This window comes from Aplidium turbinatum, chromosome 10 (assembly GCF_918807975.1).
Source record: "Aplidium turbinatum chromosome 10, kaAplTurb1.1, whole genome shotgun sequence".
Classification (NCBI taxonomy): domain Eukaryota; kingdom Metazoa; phylum Chordata; class Ascidiacea; order Aplousobranchia; family Polyclinidae; genus Aplidium; species Aplidium turbinatum.
Window position 1 is genome coordinate 1,829,780 of NC_137481.1, and position 18,483 is coordinate 1,848,262.

Here is an 18,483-nt window from a genome sequence, read left to right on the forward strand (position 1 = left end):
GAATGCCTGTTTTATAGTTTTTAGTCTTCTTTATAATTTCCATCAATTACGTATATGCCTGCAAACATAAAATATATCCAATTGGTCATGGATACTCCATGCAGGGTTTTAAACCAGATTTCAAGTTTACTTTGCATGCTTAGCAATTTTTATTGAAGCAACATTTATTTTTTAAACATTCACAATTGATGAAAATGGCTGTTTTAATGTCTATTTTATATCATATCTAGGCTATATGTCGTAGTATCATTATTGTTCATATGTGCTTTATCTTTTTCTTTCTTTTTAATTGATTTTCAAATTTTCTGGCCCCCCCCCGAAAAAAACTCCTAGATCCGCGCCTGGGTTGCATGATAGTGACTTGCTACCTTGACTTGAAAATAATATATGTTTGGTTTTGGTGACATTTAGAGACAATCGATTTGTTGATAGCCATTGATCTATGCATACAAGCTCTTGGTTTGCCAGATCATATACAGTAGAAACATCATTGTACATCGATGGCTGTATCAGCCATGAATATGATACCTACAGAAAGAGAGCCTAAATTAGATTCTCTTAACGAGAAAAAAGCCTAAAAAATCTCTTTCGAAGCTCCACATAAAAATTATATACTTTTCTTTTTTATATACAGTATATAAATTTTAAAAGTTTCACTTTTTGTTTTTTCGGTTTTGTTAATTTAAAAATTGTACTTAGGTATTGCGACCGAGCCAAATTTTAGGTTGATTTTCCCATTTCAATCTCAAGCATGTTATAACGTTTGTGTGTTGTTGCTTCTACTTTTTTGTCCTCTGTAATGTTTGGCATAAGTTACTGTTTTCTTTGTGATGGTCACAAATAAGAATTAATTGAGCTGAATAAATTCCCTTTCTAATTTGTGTTACAAACACGTGTTATAAAAGCGCATTCATGCATGGCGAAACTGGGCATGATTCTTGATTCTTGAAGCATGAACATGTTGATCAGTGTTTTGGACTATGAAACAGCAGAACGTCCATCAAGGAGATGAAGCGTCAAAGTAGATGCGTTTCTCGGCAATAAAGGTCTAGTACAGTTTTGCAACTCTAAATTCAAAACGGCTTCTTCAGCTGTTGGGTGTAGATGAAGCAATACTTTCGAAGGATCCTGCTCATTGGACTGAATATGGTGCATTTATTCAAGCTTTACACATAGCAAAGGGACTTTCAGCAGTCAATGACAGAGCAGGGAGAGGAGTTGCTGTAATCTAGGATTTTAACTAACTCAAACTAAAGATGAGGTCCAACTTCAGTTTCTTTTGCAAGTTGTTACTGAATACAGGAAACTGTTTTCCAAATTGCACCGTAGGCTACAAGAACAATATTGTCGATAATATCGCTTCTCGCAGTACAGACCAGAATTGCATTTGAAAATGAATATCGTCACCAGTGTTCCCTAAGGTTTAAAAATTGAGAAAATAAACGAAATTCTGTAGACTATTTCGTGGTCACAAAAAATATTGTGAAATCAAGATTTGGACAGATTTCACGAGTCCTAATTTCTTAGAGGGAACACTGATCGTCACATATTTTTTATAGAGCTAATGCTATCATACCTTTTGTGTTAAAATGTGTTTTTTCTAAATAACTGCTTTTCTACTTAAGATAGATGCATTTAATGTTCAGAAAGCAGATAGGAAACTATGTTTTCTGCATCTTTCGACAAAAAACCGTACAGTATCTCTAGCTCAAGTGGTTTTTGAGATACGCAGATTTGGTATGTTGAGGGAGGGCATAGTAGCCTACTTTCGGGGGAAGGCCACCCCTAAATCAACTTCAAATTTAAAAAAAGTTTGCAGGAGTTATTTTTTCTGACAATCTCACCATTTGAAAGGTTGTCCCAAGTAAAATTCAATTTTAAGAACCACCTTAATGTACACGCAAAGTGAAATCATGCAAGACTCAACTGATGACTTGTAATTTTTTTCAAATATGATTCATGATTTCATGCCAGCACCAAATGTTTCCGCTTATATGTTTGGGTGCTCATTGCAAGGTGAAGAGTGTAATTGCGCCTCACGTCCTAAATTGTAAGTTTATTTGGAATGTGCAACAGTTTTCTAAAACAAGCTTTCTAGGTCTTCAATCAATATTTCACACTCTTTTTAAGGGTGTAAGATTTCTTACTGTTTAATTGAAGCATATTTTGAAGAGCCTTTTCTTAGCCAAACATACTTTTGTTCTGGCTATGCTCTCTGCAGTGCACCCTACGAGGTAAAAAGTGCTTTGTACTGTTAATTCGTTCATTTAATAACACCAAGTATGTGATGATAACTTGTTTTTAGTACTTGATAGTCATGCTTTGTTTGGCTTTTTTTTGGCTCTTAAAAGATATTTGGCTTTTTTATTTTCATTTTGGCTGGAGTTTTAGTCAAGTTTGGCTTTTTTTTGCAATTTTGATCTGGCAACCCTGTTTTGGAGTTGGACAGGGAAAGGAATGGAAGGTGGAAACGGAATGGAAGGCACATTTTGGGATGGAAGACAATCTTTATCCCATTTTAAGGACTGGACCTAATGGATGGAATAATTCCCCAGCAACAATCGGAAATTTCAATCTGGGTAACTGCCCTGTGTCAAAACTTTCTACCAGAAACAACCTATCAAGGCTCTGTCAGTCCGAGGATATATACCAAGCGATTAATTATAAAAAAATAGTGTTTTGAGGAGCTGAGATTAGTTACATATTTAACAGTGTAATCCAGCAAAATTGTATCGTTTTATGGCAGCCTATGTCCTTGACTGCAAAAGCATATTGAAATTAATGGTGCGTCATACCGGTACTTTACCATAAACTATTAGTTACGGCATTTTCTATGTGATAAATTGTAAAACATACGGTATATTGTAATGGTAGCTATATTTATGTATGGATTAAAATTTGTAGCCTTTTTGGTCAGATGAATCTTAGTAGCCTACTAGCTTAAATGTTTCGTTTCATAGAAACAATTGTGAAACAAGGTTATTTGTTGAAAAGTGTTTGACTGTTTTGTTCATTCCAGATAATTGAAAATTAAATTAACCCAAGTTTAAATTTTAAAAGAATCACAAAAAGTATGGACTTACCAATGGAATCCAGTAAAGAATATGTTTGGTGTAAGTTTAGAAATTCTTTTGATTTACGAGCCAAAGTATCGTTTAGATGCCACTAACAGTATTTCAGAAACACGCTGTCCCTTTAATGTAGTGAAGTACTGTATTAAAACTGTCTAAAGATACGTGACAGGTGATATGATTTTGTGCAATTGCTAGGCTATAGTTACCATGTGTGGCAGGCCTTAAAACTCGTGTTTTTTTCCGGTAAAGAATATGTTTGGTGTAAGTTTAGAAATTCTTTTGATTTACGAGCCAAAGTATCGTTTAGATGCCACTAACAGTATTTCAGAAACACGCTGTCCCTTTAATGTAGTGAAAATTGCTAGGCTATAGTTACCATGTGTGGCAGGCCTTAAAACTCGTGTTTTTTTCCGGCAGCCATCGTGGCCTACCGAGAGCTCCTTCTCGGCGGCCAAGTCGGCGTGCTTGGAGGCCAAAATACAAATAATGATAGCACAAGTAAATCGAATTAAACTTGCAACAATGCTAAAATGATCACTTAACATTATTGAAGTCTGGGCGACGTCCTGCAATAGAATCATTGTACCACACAATAACTGCTTTATCGGGATTGTAATCCGGTATTGCGGACCATCTAATGACACTAAATTGTTTCAACTGTTCAACTGCATACCGCCTTTCGTAAAACCAGACCATTTATACCGTTATGATGTCACCATTGAGGGTGTGAAGTAGGGTGTACGGTTTTTTACAACCTATAGTGAAACCATTGTTTTTTGTCGGGAAATAAGTAGTTATGACCACATGTGAAATATTTTTTCTCAACTCCATGGTTTCGAGGTCCCAACTGCCACTTTTCTACATTTAAACAAACCTTATCTACAGTGTGTAACAAAAAAATAAACGCATCTCTTGATTTTCATTAACTGATATATTTTTTTGCTTCTGCTTCAAAGGCACCAAGCCCAATATGTTAGCAAGTGCAACAATAACTTTTGTCCATTTTTATTATTACGAGAACATGTAAGTTGAGTACTGAGCACACAAAAAAAGTAGATACATTTTTGGTACACACTGTATGAAACCATCAACACTACTACAATGTCCAATGTACTCCTTTGATGCTTGTCTACACCGAAATTTTGAAATATCAGGCAAAAAACAAACATTTTAAACACTACCATAACACAAAAAGCACATAATCACATCAAAAACGAACAACAAGATTGAAATTTATTGCAACAACATTCAGGGCTGTGGAGCCAAGCATTTTTTCTGGAGCTGGAGCCTTTTTTTAAATGTCTGTGGAGCCGGAGCTACAAAAATTTTACCTGCTCCAGCTTCAGGGTTGGGTAGCCTAATCTTGATTAGCTTAAAATCAAGTAGTAATACTGATAAACTGATGACATGAAGCTGCAAAATTACTACTTTAGTGTGATTGCCCCTTTAAACAGAATTTTATATATAATACTACAATGCAAATTACTAAACCGTTGTGTCCTACTGTGGTAGGGTGGAGTGAAAAAAGTTTTTTGTTCAAATCGAAAAAAACGGGGTTCTTAAATCCCGACAAATGACCTAAAACTTCATTAAAAATTGACTTTAGGGGGTTGCCCCCATTTTCCAGCCGGCAACCCCCCAATTTATGCGCGCGAGGGGGTAAAATTGCCTATCTCGGTAACCACTGGTCGTAGAGTCATGATATATAGCTCAAAAGCTGCCAAAACATCATGTTTCTATCTGTCCTAAGAAGAAAGTTTGCTCTATTTACGATACAAAACGAGTTATAGCCAAAAAACCAAAATATACACACATTTTTGTTAAAATTCAGCATTTTTTCTGACAAATTGTGATCTGTCATCAGTTTTTTGAAAAAAAAACCTGATATGTTGCACAAGATATAGTAACACACTGATAATACCGAATGTGAAAGATGCAGGGAGGAACTACGGCAAGAAGAGCAACAAAATTTCAGTATAGTGAATGGGTCTATACTTTGATGGACGTAAAGATACAACACAAACGGTTGTGCAAGGTCCAAACGAAAAGCACTACAGATCTGTTCAATTGGAAGAACACTATACTGTAGTTGGCGAGCCGGGGAGTTATTACCTCACCCACTTTTCACCTGAAGATGGCAAGGGCAGAACCATAGCTCAACATCTATTCAATTTATTACAAGGTACAGAATTGCAAAATAAACTGGCAGTTGTTGGTACTGATGGCACTGTATCAATGACAGGAAAACACAACGGATGCATTCGAGGCCTGGAAGAGTTGCTGAATAAGCCATTTCAATGGATAGTACGGTATGTCTGCTACATAGGCTACAGCTAATGAATTGCCTTTGGGACATGTGTTTGCAGGTCTCGATGGTGCTACAAGTGGCCCAGACACATTTGCAGGTCCAATTGGAAAAAACTACATGGAACTGTATCCTGTTGGCCAATTACTCAATTCAAAGAGCTCTCGCCACCACTTTTGGCCTTTCCAAAGCTCCCATCCGAAGTTGTGAATGACTTAAGTACGGACCAGTTCTATGCTTATAAAATTTGCTGGGCAATTATTGAAGGAAACGTTGATGATGATCTGGCTTATTTGGAGGTTGGACCAGTTGTGCATTCAAGATGGCTAACTTTGGGATGCAGAATTTTACGTTATTATGTGACAGTGGATGAACCGCCTTTGAACCTGGAGATTCTGGTTCGTTTTTGCCTTGAAGTATATTTTCCGACTTGGTTTGAAATCAAGCTAAACAACCATATAACAAATGGATCCATAAACTTTTTCAACTTGATTCAACGACTTTTGAATTTTTCTGACCAAAACGTTCGGGAAATTGTTTTGAATGTGGTGACAAGAAACAGTTATTTCGCACAGCCCGAAAATATTCTGATTGCAATGCTGGGGGATGATAATGAAGACATACGAAATAAGGGTGTGACCAAGGTGCTTGCAATTCGCAAACATGCCGCTGAAACAAATTCACTTATGGACATTGAAAGTCATAGCAGTTCCAACCCATTGAACTGCAGTCCAATTTGTTTGTTTAGTGTTCCAAAGTTGAACTTGGAAGCAAAGGCATACCACGAGTTAGTTGATATTGAACCTTATCAACAACTTTCTCCAGCAATTGAGCACTTAACCGATGCAGAGTTGGAAGAGTGCCATGAGAAGCCTCTGATTTTGTTTTATCCATGCCACAATCAAACAGTGGAACGACATGTGAAGCTCGTAACAGAAGCATCAGCACAAGTTTCAGGATTTGAAAGACGAGATGGACTCATTCGCCAAAAAGTTAAGTCTCGTAAACTGATGAAAACATTTGACACAAAAATGCATTTTAAATAAGCCGTTTTAATCCAATTGACATACCTATTCAATTTTTTTTTGTAATTATCGGGCCATCAGAAAGCCTGAATTGTCATTTTAAAAACAGAGCCTTTTAGGATTAGCAAAGCTCACACTTGAAATATTTCAACTGAGGAATTACAAATCAACAAAATTATAAAAAAACGTTAAGTTTGGGGGCGACTGGGATATGAGTTTACCACTCTTCGAGTCTCCAGCCCCCCAAATATATGTCAAACACGATCTGCCTTCAGCCGTAATCAAACTCGTGCTTTGCCGCTGCAGTATTGAAAACCACGAGCAGTTCCGCTCGGCCATGTCGCTAACATGTCACACCAGGCAAAGCAACTTGTTTTTGCGAAATGAATATGAGTTCTTTCAAGTTCATCACCAAACACTTGTGATATTTTTGCACTGCTGCAATTAACATTATGCTTAATGTGAGTGCTTCATTATGATGTTTTGAACTGATGTTAAAAGGACTGTGTTGTGAATATTTTTCGATTATGGGCCCAATCTTCGGTATTATCAGTGTGTTATTATATCTTGTGCAACATATCAGATTTTTTTTTCAAAAAACTTATGACAGATCACAATTTGTCAGAAAAAATGCTGAATTTTAACAAAAATGTGTGTATATTTTGGTTTTTTGGCTATAACTCGTTTTGTATTGTAAATAGAGCAAACTTTCTTCTTAGGACAGATAGAAACATGATGTTTTGGCAGCTTTTGAGCTATATATCATGACTCTACGACCAGTGGTTACCGAGATAGACAATTTTACCCCCTCGCCCGCATAAATTGGGGGGTTGCCGGCTGGAAAATGGGGGCAACCCCCTAAAGTCAATTTTTAATGAAGTTTTAGGTCATTTGTCGGGATTTAAGAACCCCGTTTTTTTCGATTTAAACAAAAAACTTTTTTCACTCCACCCTACTACTGTGGTAAATGCCATGAACAATAAACATACTTAATGGAGCCGGCGCTGGAGCAATTTTTTAAAAATTTGCAGCTCCCGAGCCATTGCATGAATGCTTGATGGCTCAGAAGCTAGAGCAAGAGCTATTTGATAAATGCTTGATGGCGCTGGAGCCGAAGCCAATGCTCTCTTACAGTGGCTCCACAGCCCTGGCAACATTAAATGCTGCAAGTAATCAGTGCATCATCGAAATAAGATAACCTCTTATTCTGTCATCAACCTCATTAATTTTTTCCTGTTCCTGCATATCATTACTATCCTTTACTTTTCTTTCAGTAATGCCTTTTTTCACAAAACCAATTTCTCTTTCATTTGACATCTGGTTGTTTATTAATGAATGCCAGATGTTTGGGGTAGCAAGTGATAAACATGGTGAACATTGCATGGCAATGTCATAAAAAGAGGCAAGTTTCTTTTTACTTCTCAACAACTTTGGGTTGTTTCTTTATTTGATGGGTTGGTAGTTATTTTATGGACATTCGGCTGCTAGTAGCTGAAGTAGCCATTTTACAGAGTTACAAAACTACCATAAAATATTCTGTGAATGAATTGAATAAGGAAAGTATAATGATATGCTGTAAGTACAATAGCTGTTTTTTTTTAATAATTAATTTATAAAACTCTTAGTTTCAGAGACTACCGAGTAACTCAGTCTAAGTCACAAAACGGCTGGGATGGGAAGCTGCACATCCTGGCAATAGCACTTCATGCACTTGTCAATTTTGAGTGACCCGTTTGAGTTGACTACCTACCAGCGAACAGTGCTGGACCCTGTCAGCGACAATCTGTAAACCAAACAGTTCAATATGTATAACATTGAACCAAGGCTAAAGTATCTTTGGCTTGGTAATGAGATTAATTATTGGACTTGCAATTATAGTGCAAGTTGACCCCCGTCGTTTCATAAAGCTGACTTGGACACTTTTAGGGCCCTTGCAGCCACTGTTTGGGGCCCTTCCAGCCCCCTAGCTCTTTGAACCCCAGGCTAGTGACCACTGTGGCACACTTTTTTATATCTAACTCTTAATGTTACTCGTACTAACTGCAAAAAGCTTCAAAGTCCTTTTTAGTGGTTGAAATTCCCATCGCCGGTACCATGATTTTACACCAAATTTCTTTCTTGAGTTGGGACCTTGAATTGTTGAAGTAGGAAAAAAATATTTGAGATAATGAGTTTTCAGCTTATTTCCCAACAAAAAAAATTGGTTTCGTTGGAAAATTTGAAAAAAAGTTTAGAAACCGTACACCCTAGACTGTGAAGTCACTAACCCACAGCGGAAACATTTCTCAACTATGAAGACACATGTTTTCCCCTCGAATGTCAACTAACCTAGTTCTCCTTAATAACGATTCAATGTTTGACAACAATGAAACGACATAGAAACGACCATATTGCCAGCCGATTTAAATTAGCACTTTGGAAGTTCGGATTAACACTTTGTTAAAATAAACGCCGTGAATTGCAAACAAGACTTATAGCTGATGATCGCAGCTGGATATTTTCCATACAACAGCAAATTACAATAGCACAATACAACAGTGGTGATTATGTCCTGCTGACCTAATTCTGCGTCACTCTTTGACACTAGATATTTTCGACGCCACGATCATTCTGTTGCGAAATTAAATAATTAGCTAGAAGAAACCGGCGGCCAAACTCGGCCGACCGAGGAGGTAGCACTGGCGGTCATTCAAGCATTGCTTAGCGGCATTCTAAATCATGAATCTTTAGGTACAAAACTATCAAGTCAACAAAACTCAACCCAATGGGAAGGAAGAGATGACGGCGGTATGGAACAGCTCGTTTTAAAAAGAGTGAGAGCTTGTTATTTTTATACTTATTATGTCATGGTATATTGCATGCAGTAGTTTAGTTTTTTTGAATTAATTTGTAGGCCCTAAATTCCTGTAAATAATTAGCAACTGGACAGTAAGGAAGTAGCTGCTTTTTCTGAACTCTGAGTAGTTAATGTAATTAATATATCAACAATCACTTGCAATTGTTCAAAAATAGAAGACATAAAAAAAAAGTCAATTCTCCATTTCTTTAAGAGGTCAGAATTATTTTTAACTTTGATCGATTACTTAGTTAAAGATTCAGCATATGCTTCAAAATATATTATGCTATAAAGTTGATTCAGGTTTAAATTTGACTAAATCATTCTATTTATAAATATTTAGTTTTTCTTTTGAAGATTTTCTGTGTGTTTTGGGTTGTTCTTGCATAAGCCGCTTCAATTAATTATATGCGGCATTTGTTAACTTTTCTTCAAATGTTGTCAGGCATGCCTTGGAGTGAAGGCAAAACAAGGAGAAAGAAATTTAGTGGAAGTTGTATCGTTTAATCATCAGCAAGAGAAAGTCCAAGTTTGTATCTGTTCCTTGCGTTGTGGGAAACAAGAAGATGTCGGCTTGTCTGATTTAACGATTGTCCCACCAGCAATATTTAAACTTGTTGAAGGTTTGCAGGCATACAACTTTGCATTATTGTGAAAATTGTAGTTGGCAATGTCTATGTTTAAACATAACGCAGGCATACAATTTTTTTTGTAACCATTCTCAAATTGTCCAACCTGAGGTCATAAATAGCATTTTCTCTTGGTGGTTTGGTTGACAAGAAAAAGTGGTAGAAAAAGATGTCGGCTGTGTAACCGAGTGGTGAGAACGTCTGCGCGACGTTCGAAAGGACGTGGGTTCAACACTGCTCCAGAACATGCGGCTGTGTCTCGGCAAAAGACACTTAAAGGCAAGCCAAAATAAGGGGAGCAGCTGACTCGAAGACTATATGTCACTTCGCTGCTTCCTGTCGTCTGTTTTATAGCATCTGTGATCGCAGTGTACTGTATGTTAACGCAATGGGCGCAAATAAAAGCATTATTATTATTGTTATTATTATTATTTGTACAATGTTCACTTAATTTTTAGTATTTTTGTGTAATTACTAATTACACATTAGTTTAATTATAATTAAAGTTGTTAAAACTGCACAAGTGCACATTACACCTTGCATATCTACTATCATCTTTATTATTTTATATCTACCGTTCTTGGGTCTGCTACCATTCGGTGAGTCCGATTCGATGAGTCTGATTTGGTGAGTTCCTAATTTCTAACCCCTAACCTTAACTCCTAACCCCTAACCCTAAAACGGCAATGATAATTAATTAGGCTACGGTACCCGATAATTTAAAAAAAAATGAAAAAATCCCCCGTGAAGGGATCGGACTCACCGAATCGGACTAACCGAATCGGACTCACCGAAACGGGCCATTCCGACCGTTCTTATACAATGTTTATATCTTCAGGAAGTGGACCTGTACATTTGGTTGGGAATCATATGATAATGGGTGAGTTGAGTTGTAAGCGATTCCTTTTCCAATAGTGTCTGCTTGAGATCATAACAAACTGTGTTTCAAGCTGACCTTTGCTTTCGGGTGCATCAGAATGCATGCTGTGTTGCCTTTATTTAATAACATAGAGTATAATATAATATACTGTAAGCTTTAAAGAGTTTGGTCTGGGGTATCAGCCTTTTATTGTAATTTTAAGCAACTTTTGTGTTGGTCTTTCCCTTATGATACGGAGGTGAGGCGGGCAAATATTGCTCTGCTTCCTTGCTGGACCATCCAAGCAGATGCATTTGTCCTTTGGCTATGAAAGGACCTTAGCACTTAAACTTAAGCAACGCTCACTCAAGCATAACAACCCATTGCTTTCAATTTACGTGCAGAAGCTGAAGAGGATGATGATGACGAAGATGACTCTGAAGCAGATGACTTAAGTGATGAAGAAGACGTTGAAGAAGAAGTAGTCAAAAAACCAACCGCAATGATTAAAAAACCTGGGAAGGTTCGGTTTTGAAGTTTTCTAAAACCAATACTTTCCAAGAGAAATTATTTTTTCTTTTCTGCTTCTAATCTAAAGTATTATAAATTTGAAAGTGGCTTACAAAGTACTGTAGTGGTAATAACAATCGCTGCTGAACAGTTATAATTTAAACATCACCAGGCACCTAATTTGAAACCATAGACCATTCTATTTGTACGTGCGCAATAACCTACCACAAATTGTATGAATGTATCGCTATTAGGGATGGTTAAAAACGTTTTTTAGTCGTCGTTTATTTTAATAATTTTTTTACGTTATCTGTTTATCTATTTTATTTTTTTATATTATTTCCAACCGTTTCATGCATTTTTTCAAGTAACCGCTTTTTTATTTATCATAACAAAAAACTGCAAAAGAAATTGTTAACTGTAAGTCAGAAGTGTCTCAGCAAGTGGTACCAATGAACCACCCAACTTCAACTGTTACCAATGATGAGGATGAGACTGTTCGGTCTCAAGTTGTGACCATGTTAACAGTCAACCCCCTTTGTTGCTTGTCTTAATTTCTTTTATATGTTAGTTTGTTTCTTTCATTGCACGTTATGATGAGGATTATATGGAGCATTAATGCATTATGATGTTCTTTAAAGTGCAATTGGTGAATTTGCAGTCTAGTCGGCTGATACAGGTTAACTTTACACTAAATTGGCAAATTCAAGTTCTTTCAATTTAATAAACTTGCATTTGTCAATTTAGTTCGATGCTTTATACTTTTTTTGATTCCTTTATCAACCACGCATCCTTTTGGATCATTGGTATTGTCAAATGAAGATTTAATAAAAAGTTTAGTGACTAAGTTGTATTTTGGTAATTTATCGATGTCTTGATTATTTCAGAACAAATATTTCAAAGAAGCAAAAGTACAAATTTTGTTCCAACATTTCAATTTCAGACAAATTGTTGGTGTAAAAAAAAAAACGATTTGCACCTCTAGTCACCATCTCCGGTGGCTGCACCATTGCCAATGAATAATATGCATTCATTCAGGTCGCTAAGACAAATGGAAAGAAGCAAGTTGATCTTGATGAAGACGACGAGGATGAGGAAGATGAAGATGATGAGTTGGATTCTGAGTAAGTATAATAATGCCGTCTATTGGGGCTATGGCCTGCTGTGCTGGTAACAATGCTTAATGCTGGGACATTATTGCCAGTGGGGTTCTCACATTAAACCCTTAAATTTAAGATTGAACTAAGGTGGGGTGCCGGGGGTGGTACGTTACTTTGTTTGTAGGAAGTTCACGGACTACATCATAATCTTGGATGCAACTTGGTCAAAGGTGATTTGTATTATTATGTGGTTTTCATGCAAATCGTTTATGATTTCAGTGAGGAAAGTGAAGAAGAAATCCCCGAGCCAAAACCCGTTGCCAAGGTAACATTGTGTTGTTTACAACGACTACCAATCACCATCCTTATAAACTTCCATGCTTGCATGGCTGAACCAGCTATGCATTGTATAGTATGCAGCCATTCAGTTTGCAGTTCATGAGGTTCACAGTTTGCAAATTTGGTCTTCTTACGTTGCGTGACGTCAACAATCGAACGTTCGGCTCCTATTGGAGACTCTCGACTGTGACGCGACTTTTGTTGGCCACGTGACTTTGCTCAAGAGTCGATGTAACGAAATCGTTTGTTTCATATCCACTCAATAAAGCATACGACAAATGTTATAAACATGAAATTCTTAAAACTGTTTTACATATCAAGATAGCATGCTTGCTTAGTATTTTGAAGCTAAGAAACAGAGATAAGACAATTTACACTGTAAACGTCCGCTAATATCTCATGGGCATTCCATGACTCCAGCAATCATTCCAGTAACGAATGATGAACCACAAGGAATGAATTGGTTGACATTTTTGATTGATTGACATTTATTTTGTTGTGAGTAAAAATACACATATTCAGCAAAGTCAGATAAAACAAACGATAACGTGGAATGTAATAATGTGACCTGCCGTGTGCTTTTACTTAATCTTCTTCTGGCTCTATGCCCACTTCAAGTGTGGTCGCTGGTGCAGATTGCAGTCCTCCACATCATTCTATCAGCAGCATCTTCTTCCTCTTTCATTCCCACAATTTCCATATCTTCTGTCACGCAATCTCCATCTTTTTCGGATTTCCTCACTTTCTTTTACCAACTTTCAATTGTCTCATTTTTTCGACGTTATCTTTGTCTCTCCTGACCCAACCATTGTCTCAGTTTCCTTCTTCAGCTTCCTTCAGTCCTCCGACATACATTCGTTTTCAGATGATTTCATGTCTCACTTGCTCCTGCTTTGTCAATCCCAGAGACTATCGCAATACGCTTTGTAACGAATACACTGAAGTCCTACACATCGCCTACGTTTGCAGGTTCAGAATGATTTGCTTTTGTTCACAGAAACGCAAACAACCGACGGAACAAGAAGCGAGTAAGAAACCAGCTGCTGAAACTCCGAAGAAGAAGAAGAAAGAGGCAGAAACACCTAAAAAGAAAGAAGCTCCTAAAACGCCACTTCAACAAAAGGAGAATAAAACTCCCCAGGTAATTTCATTATTTCTTAGCTTAGTGGAGATGGATGCTTTCTTGAAATCACTTCCAGTCCCTCGCTACAGTCGCATGTGTTCAAATAGAATTTATTTGCATTAATGAATAATTTCTTTAACGTTAATGAGCTAACCAGCAAATAAGATTGTCAATTGATGTCGCTGTCAAGCAAACCTTTTTCGATCGCTGATTTCTTTACAGCACACCCTTCTGTATCTGAAAGCTCTTATCATCACTGTGGGTGAAGCTTTATCGTATCCATCAGCGAATTTGTAAATCGTGGGTTGCTAATGTAAGCTATTGATAAGACGATCAAATGTCAAGTTCGCGATCTGACGGCGTAATATCGATTCATAATGAACAACGGGCACTCGATGGCGCTCATTGACTACTTTCTATGGGTACCATTCAATCGCTCGATAACGAAGACCGTGACGTCACAAAGTGTTGCGTCCCAGTGACGAATGTGAGTCACTCCACGCGCAGTGGATGATTTGAACGGAACCACTCGATTCGTTTGTTGGAGTCGACACTACACACACACAGTACACACTACACATATCTACCGCAGTCATGGAATCGTCAAGTCATTGATTTGTATGGGAGCAGCTGACCCGCTGACAACATAGCTCTTCCCTGCTTCCTTGTTTTTGTGCTTAATTGCAGTGCACTATGTGGTATCGCGATTAGCACAAAATAAAACATGATTATTACATTTCTGCCACTGCCGTCATCACCACTGTAGTTATGGCAGTTCTCATTGCTGAACCGATCCATGGGTTTGTTTGACGCACTGTGGCTTCCACCGACCAGTTAGAGGCTTACACCGTTCCAATCATTTGGTCCATTTTCTTTGTTGTCACACCACAGTCTTGTGAAAGGTTCTATAAACCAACCAAAGTTGCGTTGGTCTCATTCTGAATTCTTCCACAAATTGTTCATCGCCATCCCACGTCTATGCAGCCCGTCATACTGTTGCCCCAGATACCCTGTGTCGTACTTGGGCTGGTCAAATTGTAAAATAGTGAAGCTGAACTACTTTTTGTGACTAAAAATTGTCAACGTGTTATTGTGATGCAACAATTTGAATTCCATGAGGATATTTTTCAACGTTACTTCTGTTCCCATATTGCGAGGCTCGTACGCCATTGAAAGTCTACTGTGTTCGATTGCATTTATCCATGCAACCCGGTTCTGAGGGTTGACAGAGACGAGATTTTCCGACCGTACATCTTCCCACATGTTATTGTGCCAACCCTAACCCATAGAACGTCAAAGAATTGAATTTTCCTTGCCACGCGATTTCTTCAAGGCGTTGCACGTATCCGTACAAGCGCAACCTTCTCCATCTCATGACATCTCCAAGCTGATAGATGCCAAACCAAGATCTTATCAAGCGTTAAGCCAAGATTTCAATATTTCTACTCGGCTTATTGCAGATGCCTCACAAGTGGTTTTATATTGTCTCACTATTTGTTTGTTTTCATATCTTTATCCTGCATTGCGGGAAAACGGACTTGAGCGCTATGCATCGGTGTACGCCTTCCGACGTACACCTGGCCCACGCTGCAGCCGACGGCAATGTCTGTTTCTGGTTGTCTACTCTATTTATGACTTAAATTTTGTACTACCCATTACTCGAAATCGATCACTGGGTAGAGGCAATTATCGTAAAGTTTCTTGCCCAGAGAAACAACAGCAAGTGCGGGTGGATGGAGTCGAACATGCAGGCTCTCGACTGCGAGTCCAACCTCTAACCACCCGTCCATTAAATATACCACTTGTAAAGGAAGTTTTACTCTTGTGCTACTATTTTTAGATTTGCATCGTATTACTGTTTATCCTTTTTATGAAGTAGCTTAAACACAAAAGTTAACGATTAGCAAAAACACAAAGTTTGATCGTTTCTCCTTGTGGTGTTTCCTGTGGCCTATTCCAACCACTAGCTATCGCTGCGGACGCTTCCTGGGCACGCTACAAGATGCTTGTGTCATCATCGCCTGATTGTGCCAAGTAGATGTCATCGCCAGAACTGTCGCCAACGCTTCTGTTTTTCTTCTGTTCCCACAGACCGCCGCCCCCACTTTCTTGCCATAAATCCCCGCTAAGAGAGATTTCTTTTCAAGAGCTTCTATTTTAATTAATAAATCCGCCCCCTCGTCTTAATATATCGATGTTCGCTTTCCCAGATTACTTCATGTGGACGTCACTTATGCGCATTTATACGTCACATCCGTGTGGCGCGTGAAGAGCGCGTCTGATCGCGGCCACATTCATATGTCTCGGCTACTGGTCGACAATTAAAGCCCTCATCCGTCGCCGATTGCTTTCTGACGTCAATCGCTGGGCCACCTTTCGCCTTGTCATTGTTACCTAATGACTCTCATCTTATGACGAGTATCGATGGATCTGTCAAGACCCTCTTCAGATAATCCATCAACAAGAACTTTGTGGTCAATTATACGATAAGTTCTTTTGTCAGCCTTCCATCTTTTCCATTTGAAAAGCGTCTTTGATCGGAACTTGCTGTAACAAGAACAACTTTTTTTTAATTTTTGACAATGTTCCACCAGCCCTTTGAAATGCGCTGCATTCCCATCCTCGATTGTTTCCAAACGCCAAACGCGACTACTTTCTTTCAATAAAAATACCATTTTCTTGAATGTTAGTTTCTCTTTTTATTCTTTCGTTTTTGTCGATTCTATTAGTTTGTTTTCCTTTCCCTCACGTTGTTCTTGGGTAATTCTATGACCATGTTAAAGCTTTTCTTGTCCGAATGCAAACAGGCATGTCTGATGCCAATAAAGCAATCATGTACCATCTCGGTATCGCCTGAACGAGAATTTTTCTTAACTTTAATTTAAGACAAAGATTTTAGTTGTCTCGTATAACAAAGGTTGAGTGTTTATAATTGTTCGACTTAATTCGCTTTCAGAGCGCCAAAGTGACCCCCTCCAAAACTTATGAGACAGTTGACGAAGTGAAATTGGCAATCAAGAAGGTAGGTACCTCGTGTCCTGTATAGTTGCTCTTTTGACTGGAGTTGTTTCCAATTTTAAAATTTAATTATTACGAATCTTTAATACTCATGTCATGTGGATCCTTTTTCGCCCACCCAAAGCTGAAGGGACTGCCCTAGAACAACGATGTCGACCAAGTCTAGATGTTCTTTTCCCCAGCATGAAATGTTAGTTTGGCAGAACTTTGATCATTTGTTTGTTTTCTTTAGTTTCCTGGTGGGAAGCCCAAGAAAGAGGATAAGTTCTGTAACTGGGTCAGGCACAGCTTCAAGGTCAAGGATGACGAGGTAGGACATGACTTGGTGCCCAACTTTTGCAATGTTTTGTATGGAAATTAGTGTCATTTTGTTAAAGAACTGCAAAAGGCTACAACTTGCTCACTGGCGATGGGGATTGATATAATATCAAACACAATGGCGCCACCTCATAAGTTTCGTGTTCATCTTCAAGAAATTATTTCATAACTGACCACGATTGTTATCTCTTGGCACGCGTTGCTCAACTCGTGGAGAAGTGAACCGTTGCCGCCTATTCTTGTATTTTTGTGTTTTGTGATAAAGGTTGTACTTAGATGATGACGTATGCGGTTGTCATAACCATGGCTTTGTTTCGTCACAGTGGGTCAAGGAGCTGTGGAAGTCCCACAAGAGAGAGATGGGATTGTGAGTGAATAACCTCCACTCGGACACTGCCGCATCCCGATCGTGCTCTGCTTTCCATGTTTCTGCAATGTGACTTTTTTTTATCACACTTGAAAATCGTTTGACATTTTGTCGAAACAAATTACGATTTTTTTTTTATGAACATGATGTTGTGATTGATTGACAGGGATGGTATTGCTGTTTCTGGGGAAAAAGTTGATTTTCAAACTCGCTATTTAACTGTCAATCTAGGTGGCTGGGCAGTGGTTCAAAGCCTCTACAAGTATGCGAAACTGCCAGGGTTGAGCTCTCAAAGAAATTTCTCAGTCGGAGGATAAAGCTTCCCACGGTCATCTTGAAGGGAGCTTCTCAGTTGCCATTCTTTGTTCTCTGTCTCGTATCACCAACGCCTACACCGTTATGACGATTGCCGTGACATTTTGAAAAAAAGTTTGATGCAGAACTTAACGAGAGGAATTCCGTTGGAAATGGACCATGTTCAGAAGATCTGACTTCATTCCCGCTGGGATTGGCAACTTAGACTAATTGCATGACTCAAAAATTGCGCTCCTCCGTGAGAGGCTTTAAAACCGCCGCTGACGCACTTTATGACGGTCAAGTTCATTTTATGCGATTTAGCAAATGAGTAAAAATTACTTGTCAATTTAAAAAAAACTCAACGTTTTGGTGGGGAAGTCACTCGACCAAGCATCGTTATGGTTGGTGCAGTCCCACCTCGGAGTGACCGATCGCGAGTCGTTCTGTGTGAACAATTCCAACTATGTCTTGTCACAAACGATCGCAGACAGCGACAAACGACGCTTTTCATCTCGGCTTGTATTCGGTTTCAAAACGTCTGCTCGGGCATGTAGGACGTAGGTATGCGACGAACTCGTCGCACAATTAACATACTTACGACAATAAGTAGATTCCTGTCGACAAAGTTCTCGTGTACACATTTCCCTGATGGTAGCAGGGCTGCCAAACAGTGAGTGGCTTTT

The 18,483-nt window shown here is 38.4% G+C and overlaps 1 protein-coding gene across 1 annotated transcript; it reads left to right on the forward strand.

The window, feature by feature from the left end:
- Positions 1 to 3,017: 3,017 nt before the first annotated feature.
- On the forward strand, positions 3,018 to 17,639 carry LOC145778624 (uncharacterized). Its single transcript, XM_082590153.1, has 11 exons — positions 3,018 to 3,113; positions 9,135 to 9,217; positions 9,686 to 9,863; positions 10,708 to 10,749; positions 11,133 to 11,251; positions 12,277 to 12,362; positions 12,618 to 12,663; positions 13,675 to 13,818; positions 16,757 to 16,822; positions 17,051 to 17,128; positions 17,460 to 17,639. The coding sequence occupies exons 1-11, from the start codon at positions 3,074 to 3,076 to the stop codon at positions 17,505 to 17,507; spliced, it is 930 nt and encodes a 309-aa protein (XP_082446279.1). The 5' UTR covers positions 3,018 to 3,073; the 3' UTR covers positions 17,508 to 17,639.
- The last annotated feature ends 844 nt before the right edge of the window (positions 17,640 to 18,483 follow it).

Coding starts and splice junctions, on each gene's coding strand:
- LOC145778624 (XM_082590153.1), top strand. CDS start 3,074: ATGGACTTACCAATGGAATCCAGTAAAGAATATGTTTGGT. Junction 16,823..17,050: donor TGAAATTGGCAATCAAGAAG/GTAGGTACCTCG, acceptor TGTTTTCTTTAG/TTTCCTGGTGGGAAGCCCAA. Junction 17,129..17,459: donor TCAAGGTCAAGGATGACGAG/GTAGGACATGAC, acceptor GTTTCGTCACAG/TGGGTCAAGGAGCTGTGGAA.